At 45.6% G+C, this 11,539-nt stretch overlaps 1 protein-coding gene across 2 annotated transcripts; it reads right to left on the reverse strand.

Moving 5' to 3' along the window:
• Positions 1-364: 364 nt before the first annotated feature.
• TMEM219 (transmembrane protein 219) lies at positions 365-10,914 on the reverse strand. Of its 2 annotated transcripts, none has more exons than XM_044390254.2 (6): positions 10,761-10,914; positions 9,527-9,725; positions 9,253-9,442; positions 3,328-3,557; positions 1,725-1,894; positions 365-464 (listed from the first exon to the last, which is right to left on the reverse strand). In XM_044390254.2, the coding sequence occupies exons 2-5, from the start codon at positions 9,689-9,691 to the stop codon at positions 1,757-1,759; spliced, it is 723 nt and encodes a 240-aa protein (XP_044246189.1). In that variant the 5' UTR covers positions 9,692-9,725; positions 10,761-10,914; the 3' UTR covers positions 365-464; positions 1,725-1,756. The 2 variants fall into 2 exon arrangements, with proteins under 2 accessions (XP_044246189.1, XP_044246188.1); XM_044390253.2 differs by having other exon boundaries at positions 9,527-9,728.
• Between the last annotated feature and the right edge of the window lie 625 nt (positions 10,915-11,539).

Genomic DNA, 11,539 nt, shown 5'->3' on the forward strand with positions numbered 1-11,539 from the left:
CTGGGAAAACTCAAATCTGTCAAATCCCTTCAGGAAGCAGGCCTTTCACAATTGCATGACCTACCCAAGGTCACACAGCATTTACATCAAAGCATTCCCATGACCATACCCACCTGATTCTCTCAACTACTTGGAACTATGGGTTTTCTTTCATAGAAGAACACAAGGCATAAGGTGGCAGAGGTGGCGATCAAAACCAAGTGTTTTCCAAAGGCAAGTCACAATAGAGGACAGAGCTGCAGTAATCCATGCCCTATGCCAGCCTGTATCCCAAACTGAAGAGTCAACAAGGAAAAGTCCCCCAAACCTGTCTACCCTAAAATTCCCACCTCAACCCAAACCCCAATAAACACCCTAGGCAACATTGGGCAAAAAAGCCTTTTATTTTCCCCCACATTCCAGCTTTCCATTTTCTGTAACATCTCTTCCAACTTAGAACAAAGTCTGGAGAAGTTGATTCACACCTGGAGAAAAAGAAGATTAAAAACAAGGGCACAGGGGTGCCTGGGTGGCTCAGTTAAATGCCTGCCTTTAGCTCAGGTCACGCTCCTTGAGTCCTGGAATCAAGGCCCACGGAGCCCCACAGCGTAGGGCTCCCTGCTCAGCAGGAGTCTGCTTCTCCCTCTGCCTCTGTTCCTCCCCCTGCTTGTGCTCTCCTGCTCATTCTCACTAATAAATAAATAAAATCTTAAAAACAAACAAAAAAACCCAAAAACGGGCAGATCAGAGGGCTCCTGGGGGAAGCTCTGGGATGGCTGCAGAGTGAGGAAGGAGCAGAGGAAGTGGCGACTACACATGGTCACAGGCACTCATCCCGACTGAGTGGGCAGCCTCAGGACCCCAGGATCAGCTAGGAGCCAGAAAGCCTTCATGTCCCAGTCCACTCAGATCTAAGAAAAGCTAGGAGGGTTCCACAATCTCCTATCCCAAGTCGGTGGAGCTTAGCCCTGAGCAAAATAAGCAAAGCTGATCTCGAGCATCCAGTTCCTCCGGCCAGAGCCCTTCCCTAGGCTTGGGCTATTCTTACTTCTCCCATGGCTCTCTCCTAGAGTACAGCAGCTAGTTGTTGAAGCTGAGAACAGTTTAAGAGCCTGATGCACAACAGATAACTCTCAAATTATACGACCTCCACCTGACAAAGTGAGACTTTTTTACAGAAATATTTTTTTCCTTAATGAGTGGACACATGGACTAGTTAGCCAATATGTTTCCCACCCACTGCCACCTTTGTGAGGCATGTTTCTCCAAAGATCCTGTTAGCAAAATCAACTTTTCCTAAATGCAGTGAAGGCTGATGGAAAAAAGAAAGTGTATGTAAAATGCTTGGGCACATACTATGTGCCTAGTAAATGGGCATCATCAATCCTTTTGCGCTGTTCAAGGTGAGTTTTACAAAATTTGCATCATAAAACTGGGTATCAGAATTTCAGGACAAAAGCAAGGCAAACATAATTCATATCCAGGATGCATCAGCAAATCTGAACCCTGTTAACTCACCACTGTTGCCAAAAAGCTTGGATGTGAACTACAGCTATGGATGAATCTTAAAATCATAACATTAACCTCAAGAAGTCAGTCACAAAAGAATATGTATGATTCCACCTACATCAAGTTCAAGAACAAGTAAAACCAAACCATATTGTTTAGGAATGACTCTATCTCAGTTATAATCGCCACCTCCACCCCATCCCCTGCTCCCACAGGACTGGGGTAAAGAACCTTACCTGAGAACAAGATGGGAACTAGGCCAGTGCCCTCAGAGCCGGGTTCTAGACCAGTGGGACTCCCGGCGCGGGTGGAAGCACACAGCAGTGAGACAGCAGAGAAGGCCACAGAAGAGAAGCAGGAAGGAGCCCAAAACAAGCAGTCTGGAGCCACACAGAGCCAGTTCCTCCTAAGGGTGGGCAAAGGGAGGGAAGGAGGAATGAATGAGAAGGAGGGAGGGTCGGGAATCTTCCCCTGGGAAGACATCTTATTCCCGGGGCCAAGAGCTACAGAGAGAAGCCCCCCCCCCCGGGGGGGGGGCGGGGGCGGGGAGGGCTCTCTACATCCAGGGACCAACTAAAGGGAAAATGTAATTTCTATACAAGCTAATTGTCTCAATGGCCTATGAACTGCTTTCTTGCCCAACCATTGAAGTGAACCCCCATAATGTGTCCACTACTGCCCACATTTTAAATATGCACAAGGAGGCCAGGTCTGGAAACCAGAATTTGCTCTGATTCTAAGCTCCCAGGTGATGCTCCTCACCAGGGTCTTTGCAAATGTGAGGGAAAAGCACACAGCAGCCTCCTAACTGGTCTGTCTCCTCCACTCAGTCAGTCTCTCTCACCCAGCACCACTGGCCCCCATGGCCTGCAGTATCAAGTCATAGCGTTTTAGCCTGGAGTTACGGTGCCTCACAATCAGGCCCCTGCCTCTCTCCTGTCTCTTCCCCTCAGTCATTCCTAAGCCCTCCTCATCGACTCCCCTCAAAGGCTGAACACTTTTCAATCTTTAGGCCTGTGCACCTGCTGGTCCTTTTGCCTGGAATGTATTTCCCCTCTCCTGAGCCCCCTCCATCACATTCTCCGCCCCCATCTTCCTCCTCTTCAAGGGTCATCCTGAAAGGGCAGATAAAGTCTAGGACTGCAGTCAGAAGGCATAGGGTGCAATCCTGGGTCTGCCACTTAACCAGTTGTGTGGCCTTGGGCAATTTACTCCCTCTCTCTAAGCCTGTTTCCTCATCTGTAAAACGGGATAATAACAGCTACCTCAAAAGGCTATTTTAAGATCAAATGAGATAATGAACCTGAAAGCACTTTGTACATTATAAACTAGTGTACACAATTCTCTTTCTTAAATGCCACCTTCTCTGTGAAGCACTCTTCATAAATGTTCAAGTTAGGGTTAATTGCTCCTTACCCTGTGTTTGAATAACACTTTGCTCACATCTCCATGATAGCGATTAGCCCATTCCACCTCTTATTACAGCTTCTGCATTCCTTTAAGGTGGAGATCATATTTTATTCTGTTTAAAGACAATTGTTAATAGTAATAGCTGTCACTCATCCAATCTCTATTATGTAGCAGGTGTTGTACTGGGCACCTGACATTCATTCTCATTCATCTTTATTTGTTGGCATCAGGAGATATTATCATGTTTTCCACTTTACAGATGAGGAAGCTGAGGCTCAGAGAAGCTCAGATGCTTGCTCAAGGTCACACAGCCTCTGAGGCAGAATTATAGAGCCTGTGCCTTTTCTACTACGTAACTACCCCAGCAGCCTTCAAGGCAGAGCATTCAGCACGGCAGTCTGTGAAACCCCAACAATCTGAGGCTCTTACCGAGGTGAGCAACTTGGTGAGCACAAGGCCTTCGTGGCTCCAAACCCTGACACACTCCTCAGCCATTCTAGGACTCAAGGTGGCATTTCCTGCTCCCTCCTCTGAGCAGGAGAGGGGTGGCTGGCTGGAGGGCAGGATTCCTGGAGCAGCACTAAAATACAGGCAGGTTCCTGGGGTCCTTTCTGTGGTCACCCTGGCAGTAATGAGGACCAGCTCTCCTGCAGAAGATCCTATGAGAGGCACAGGAGAGGCGGTGGAAGAAGATGGAGGGTGGGGTGGAAGCCATCCATCTTCAGACTTCCATTCATTTCTAAGGCTTCCTTAAGTACCAACTGTTTTGGCATTGAGTCTATTCAATAGAGTACTCTATATACTATCACTGTGTCATTGAGAAATGGCAATAACTGTGTACCAACATAAACAAAAAATTAAGTTTCTTTACAAACAATAAAACAATCATGCCAATACTCACAAAGTTGCAGTGAAACTGGGGCAGATACACATGGCCAACGTCAGTCTGTCTAAACGAGTCTGTCCTTTTTAAGAAAGTAGTTTCCTACTAAGTATCAAAATCCATGAAAGGGTTCACACCCCATTTCAAATTAGCGGGGAAAGGATGGTCTATTTAGTCAGTGGCCTTGGGACAATTTCCAGTTGGGGAAAAAAAAAAGTTAGACTCATCTCACACTATAAAATAAAGTCCAGATGTGTTAGAGATCTATACAAACAAATTAAACAAAACAAAACCCAAAGAAAATACAGAAGAATATTTTCTAAGTTTAAAGTTAAAGCCTTCCTAAAAAGGACACAAGACCTACAAGCTTGAGTAAACAGTGAGAGCAATAAACTTAATCTTGTAATGTGAAGGCTTCTCAATGATGAAAGAAAACTTAAAAAAAAAAAAAGTAACAGAATGGATGAAAATACCTATCTACTTTTTGTGAAGACTTATTTATTGGGGGGAGAGGCAGCAGGAGAGACTTCAAGCAGACTCCCCTCTGAGAGAGGAGCCCATGGGACTTGATCTCATAACCCATGAGATCCTGACCTGAGCCGAAACCAAGAGTTGGATGCTTAACAGACTGAGCCACCCAGGTGCCCCCAAATGGCTATATTTAATTGGCAAAAAGGTTTACAATCCAGAATATATAAGGATCTTCTAAAAATCAAGAAGATAAAGATAAGTAACTTAAAAGACAAACGAGCAAAGGATACAAACAGGAAATTCATGGAGGCATGACAATGGCCAATAAACCTACAAGAAGATGTTCAACCTCGCTAGCAATCAGAAGAAACTAAATGAAAACAATCAGGAAATTTCTTTGCTCATTAAATTGGTAAAAATAAAAAAGACTGGTAATAATGAGAGTTGCTGAAGATGTGGCGAAATGGGCACTCTCAATGAGTGACACCTTTTAGAAGACGATGTGGCTGTATCTGTTACAATTTTAAATGGGTCCAGAATGTGACTGAGAAGGTGCCCCTCAAACTGTGGACACTGGAGGGGAGGTGAGATGGATTTTTACATGTGCTTTGTATACTTCTTTGTGGTCTGAATCCACAACAAAAAGAATTTATCTATTAAAAAAAGGTCGATTCCCTTTGACTCAGTAATACCACTTATAGAAACTCATCCTAAGGAAAGGATTCAAAAGAAAGATGCCAAGTATACCAAGATGTTTATTGTGACTTCACAAAAAATACCAAAAAAAATAGAAAGCAACAGAGATGTTTAAGACTAGGAAAAGCATTACAAATGATGGCCCAACCACTTAATGGATCACCTTACATCCATTAAAATAATAATGTTCAGGCCAGGCAGTAATAAAAAAAATGATGTCATAAGTGAAAAAAGAGAAATACAACCAGTATATATATAAATCAGAATGACAACTAAGAAATGTACATGCAAAACCTTCTAAGAGAACCACCCCTTGTTTCTCTATATTCCCCAGATCACATCAGTCACCAAGTCCTGTCAATCTACTGCCAATGTCTCGCTCAGATCAGTCTTTCACGGCAATTGTCTTAGCTCGGGTCCTCATCATCTTTCCGTTGCAACCGTTACCTTCCACCTGGTCTTCCTGCCATTGGACACACTTCTACCAGGCAGTCAGCCAAGAGAGTATGATCTTTTTAAAAGAACAACAACAACAACACCTTACTATTTTCCTGACAAAAATTTTGAGTTTGCCCAATGTACGAGATAAAATTCAACTACCTGGGTTTGGCACAAAAGACCCTCCAGAGGATTCTGTCCGCTTCCTCAAACACATCTTTTGCCACTCATTCGACACTCCTTCCCCTGCACCAGTCAAACTGAACCCCTTGAAGTTTTCAAACATGCCATTACGATCCCCGTCTGCAAGCCTTTGCATATGCTTGTCCCTCTGGCTGGAAGAGCACACTCCTAACCCTCCCTTCAAGCCTCAGCTCAGGCACTGAACCTTTGGAAAAGCCTATCTTCGCTAACCCTGCTTGACAGACTCCTGAGGATGCCCACTTTATCTTGTGTGGTACTTCACATACTGAAAGGTATTTACTTCTATTCACATCTGTATCCTTGCTAGACTGAAAGCAGCCTGAGGCAAGGGCCCATGTCCTACACGTCTCTATATTCCCTAGGCTTGGGACATAGTAGATGCTCAATAATTATTGCTTCGATGATGCAATCATAGGTGGATTATTTTCTGTCTTGTCCAGAATAATCTTTGATGATATTATTCTGTTTGTAACCATTATAAAAGAACAGGACTTGTTTGCAGAAGCAGAATTTGAGAAGCTGATCCTAAAATTCATATGGTAATTAAAGGGCTCTGGAAAAACCAAAACAATTTTTATTTTATTTTATTTTTTTTAAGAGTTTATTTATTTATTTGTCAGAGAGAGAGCACAAGCAGGGGGAGCAGCAGGCAGGGGGAGAAGCAGACTCCCCACTGAGCAAGGAGCCCGATGTGGGACTCTATCCCAGGACCCTGGGATCATGACCTGAGCCGAAGGCAGAGGCTTAACTGACTGAGCCACCCAGGCGACCCCAAAACAATTTTTAAAGAGAAGAACAAAGTTGGAGGACTCACATTTTCTGATTTCAAACTTAATACCAAGCTGCAGTAATTAAAAGAGTGTGGTACTACCATGAGGATAGACACAGAGATCAATGGAATAGAACTGAGAGTCCAGAAATAAACCTATATATACATCCACGGTCAACTGATTTTCAATAAGGGTGCCAAGACTATTCTAAGGGAAGGAACACTCTTTTCAACAAAACATGCTAGGACAACTGGATAGCCACTTGCAAAAGAATGAAGTTGGACCCCGTCCTCACACCATTCACAAAAATTAACTCAAAATGGATCATAAAGCTAAATGTAAGAATTAAAACTATAAAATTTTACTAGAAAATAAAGGGGTAAATCTTCATGAGCTTGAGTTGGGCAAAGGCTGCCTAACCAAGACACTAAAAGCACAAGCAACTAAAGAAAAAATAAACTGGGGGCGCCTGAGTGGCTCAGTCAGTTAAGTGTCTGCCTTTGGCTCAGGTCATGATCCCAGGGTCCTGGAATCAAGTCCCGCATCGGGCTCCCTGCTCAGCATGGACTCTGCTTCTCCCTTCTCTCTCTGCCTGCTGCTCCCTGGCTTATGTGTGTGAGCTCTCTCTCTCAGAAAAATAAATAAAATCTTTTTTTTTTTTTTAAAGATTTTATTTATTTATGTGACAGAGAGACAGCCAGCAAGAGAGGGAACACAGCAGGGGGAGTGGGAGAGGAAGAAGCAGGCTCCCAGCAGAGGAGCCCGATGTGGGACTCGATCCCGGAACGCCGGGATCACGCCCTGAGCCGAAGGCAGACGCTTTAACGACTGAGCCACCCAGGCGCCCCTAAATAAATAAAATCTTAAAAAAAAAAAAAAAAGAAAGAAAGAAAGAAAGAAAGAAAAATAAACTGGATTTCATCAAAATGAAAACCTTTCTGCTTCAAAGAACACCATCAACAAAGTGAAAAGACAATCCAGAGAATGGGAGAAAATATTTACAAATCATACATCAGGTAAGAGATTTGTATCTAGAGGGGCACCTGGGTGGCTCAGTTGGTTAACTGTCTGCCTTCAGCTCAGGTCATGATCCCAGGGTCCTGGGGTCCAGCCCCGCATTGCGCTCCCTGCTCAGCGGGGAGTCTGCTTCTCCCTCTGCCTCTCCCCCTGCTTGTGCTCTCTCTCTCTGTCAAATAAATAAATAAAACCTTTAAAAAAAATAACAACAACAAAGAGACTTGTATCTAGAAAATATAAAGAACTCTTATAACTCAATAATTGAAAGACAAATTATCCAGTTTTTTTAAAAGGCAAAACTCTGATTATAATTTTCTTCAGAGAAGATAGACAAATGACCAATAAGTACATGAAAAAAAAATGCTCAGTATCATTAGCCATGCCAATCAGAACCACAGTGAGATACTATTTCCCAATGACTAGGATGGCTAGAATAAAAAGACAGCTAATAACAAGTGTTGGCAAGGATGTGGAGAAATTGGAACTCACACACTGCTGGGGGAACACAAAATGGTGCAGCCAATTTGGAAAACAGTCTGGCAGTTCCTCAAAAGATTAAACATAGAGTTACTTTTAGGTATTTCATTTCCCCCGGGAGAAATGAAAATGTATGATCACACAAAATCTTGTATGCAAACGTTGACAGCAGCATTGTTTGTAATAGTCAAAAAGTAGAAATAATCCAAACGTCAATCAACGGACGACTGGATAAATAAGATGTGGAATATCTACACAACGAATGTTATTCAGCAATAGAAACACAAAGTACTGATACGTGCTATGACACAGATGAACCCTGAAAACATACTGATTGAAAGAAGCCAGTCACAAAAGAGCACATGAAATGTTCAGAATGAGCAAATCTACAGAAAAAGAAAGGTAAGTGGTTGCCTGGGTCTGGGAGGTTAGGAGGAAGAGGGGAGCGACTGCTAATGGGTACAGGATTTCTTTTGAGGGAATGAAATGCTCTAAAATTGATTGTGGTGATAGTTGCACACTTGTGCGACGGTATGAAAAGCCACTGAACTGTACATTTTAAATGTGTGAATTTTATGGTATATGATCATATCTCAATAAAGCTGATGCACATATATTTACAAAATAAAAACAGGAAAAATTACCTCAAGTCTGTATATGACAGACTGTATAAGACACTTTCCTCTACTCTCATTCTTTGATCACACACGAGTACATCTGGACATTAGAGACCTCCCCCCTGCCACACACACATACACACACCCACACACACGCAATTCACAAAAGAATCTTAGAATGAGAGTGTTGGAGAGGACCTCAGAAACCAGAGAGTTCCACCTTTCTCTTCTCCCTTTTGATCTCCCCAATTTCAGATAAGGAACCTGAGGCCAAATCTCACACAGGCATCAGTGGCACCCACTGACTCCCTCCCCTCCCCACATCATTTTCCCAGAAGACTCTAAGCTCTCTGGGAATGGATGATGTCTAATTTTTTCTGTATCTTCCATAGCACATAGAGCTGTGGTAAGAACAGAGCAGGCACTCAGGACACTTGCTAAATTGAACAAGACATGCTTCTTGAATATCCCTGAGGAAAAAGAAGGTGCCACTAAGAGGAGAAAGCAAGAGGGATGAGAAAGAACATTAGGTCAAATCTACCCCATCTTGTTGCACCTCCAAGGATAGACTCAAAAGACCTCAGACCTGGAAGGGAAGAGAGAAAACACTTACACGGAACCCACAAAGTGTCACCATGTTCACTGAACGTATCTAGTCCTTACTACAGCAGAAGTGACTAAGGCCTTGGGATATGCCCAAGGTCACCAAGCTGGGGAGGTCAGAGACAGAACCCAACCGTAAGTGTTCTGAAGCCCAACCCACAGTCCTCCTTAATCTCACCTTTCAATCCCATCTGACTACCCCGGACCGTGGCTTGGAATGTCTGTGTCTTGTTCCTGTCTGGACCATCTCCGAAGTTCAAGGTGGTCAGTAAGCCCACGACCTGAGGCCCATGCCACTTTCCTGTGACTGTCCCATTCATGGGGCACAGGGTCAGCTGGCCAAAAGATCTCAAGAAAGAGACCCAGTCCTGTGTGCAAAAGAAAAGTGGGAGAGAGGTGAGAGATTAGCAGCACAAGCAGGCCTGTGTGAAAAGGATGAAGAACGTACTCACCTGAGGAATGTCAGGGCTGCGCAAGCCAGTCCTATGGGTGAGGAGGAAGCTGCCTAGGCCCAGGCCTGAAAGGCCAAGAAGCAGTAGGATCAAAGTGGCACAGACCAGTGGTGGGTGGTGGGCCAGACAGAGATGCAGGTTGTGCCCTGCCTGGCAGCTGCCCATGGGGAGGAGAGGGGTCCGGGCCTCCACGGAGAGCCTGCTGGAGGACAGGAAGGAAGAAATGGACAAGAGCCTGCCAGTCAGAAGGCACTTACCCATTTTATTCAAAGGCAAGCTAACACTGAAAAGACAAGGGACTTGCCCAAGGCCATACAGCCAGTTAATGGCAGAGCCAGCACGAGAATCCAAAGCTCTTAACTCCAAGTGTTCATCCCCCTGCAACACTCAAAAAATGTTTGCTGTATTTCATTTCTGAAGTAATCAAGGCAGAAGCAAAGCAGAGCACACTGTGCTGGAAAGAGGAACCCAAAAGGAGAATTCTCAAGGGGAGAAATTCAGGAAACAGCTGCTCTGGGGCTAGGGTTTGGCTGAACAGTTCCATCCAATAGCCTAGACAAAGGAAGTATCTGATGAAAAGAACTCACTCTGGAACAAAAACGTTTCAATCTGTATCCTCCACTTACACTCACTGGCTATGTGAGAAAAATCAGTTAACCTTTGTGAGCTTACGGATCTGTGAAAGAAGGCCAAATAATGAGGACTAAATGGGACAGATAAAGCAGTTTTGCATTGTACTTGGCCTTGCAGGAACTCAACAAATGTCCATTTCCTTTCTATTTCACTGTGTCATACTGATCTTTAAAACCAGGTGAAGCCAGGCAAAAAATACTGTGGTGGAAACTGAGGTTCGGGGACTTTCACAGAGGAGTGGCAGGGCCAAGGTCTGAAACCCGTCCTCTGCTTCCAGGTAGAGTGCCCTTTCCCAAGCGAGAAGCGACAGCCTGATGAAAAGGAACATCTGGAAGACGGGATAAACATATGGGGTGGGGGGAGAAGGAGGGCTCCAGGGAAATGCAGGTGTCACAAATGCCCAGTCCCTGCCCTGCCTCCCGTCCCGGCACATCTGGAAAGGGGGAAAAAGCACCAAGGGGGAGGGCAGAGCCTGAGTTCAGCTGCTGGTGGTGCCCCTGGGCCTCCCCTTCCCCCGCAAAGCCCCTCCTGCAGGCACTCAACACCCGCAACATCCCTTCCCGGTCCTGCGGCGTCGGGTCCGCCTGCCCCTCCCTCTCACCGCTCGGAGCCGGGCGGAGGCCGGCGCCCCCCGCGACGTCACGCGTGGAGCAGCGAAGGGGCGGGGTCCGTGCTCCCCCACCCGCCCCCACCCACGCGACGGGGATTCGCATGCGCGGTGTCCACGCGGGCAGCAGCTCGGCCCCTCCCAGGCTGGGTGGGGGCGTACCAAGAAGGAACACAGTGAAGGGGCAACGGAGAAGAAACTACTCCGCGGTAGGTGAGTAAAAGGGAGAGACAGCAAAGGAGCTGGTTGTGGGGACATTGTTAGACTTGTAAAGCCTCACCCTGGAGACACTGTGGTGCATTTCAACGAGAATCGCGTCGCAAGCATTTTTCTGTTGCTCGTTGCCCTCCCGCGCCAATCGCACAGCCCAGCCGCGCCCAGGTTCCGGGTATGAAATTTGGGGTCCGCCCGGGGGCGGACCTCCAGCCCTGAGAGTCTGACGTTCCGGATTGTTTGGCCTCCGCTCTTCTCTGCAGGCGCAACGTCTGCAGCTCACGCTTGGCCCCTGGTTTTGGTGCATCCTTAATACATAGGATCCTACAGTTGCCAGACTGTTCAGTAGAGACTATCTCATTTCATTTCTGCGCATATTTTAGAGATGAGAACACCGAAGTCCACCTTACCTTAAATAGCAGGAAGCCAAGAATCCAGGGTTCAAATCCTAACTTTGTGCCTGCCTCTGCACAAGCCATAACCGTGCTCTTTTGGGGAGCTGAGTTTGTTAAAGGGGTTCAACCCACCACCTCACAGGTTGGATGGGAAGCTTAAGAGGC

This window comes from Ursus arctos, unplaced genomic scaffold, assembly GCF_023065955.2.
Source record: "Ursus arctos isolate Adak ecotype North America unplaced genomic scaffold, UrsArc2.0 scaffold_2, whole genome shotgun sequence".
NCBI classification, from domain to species: Eukaryota; Metazoa; Chordata; class Mammalia; order Carnivora; family Ursidae; genus Ursus; species Ursus arctos.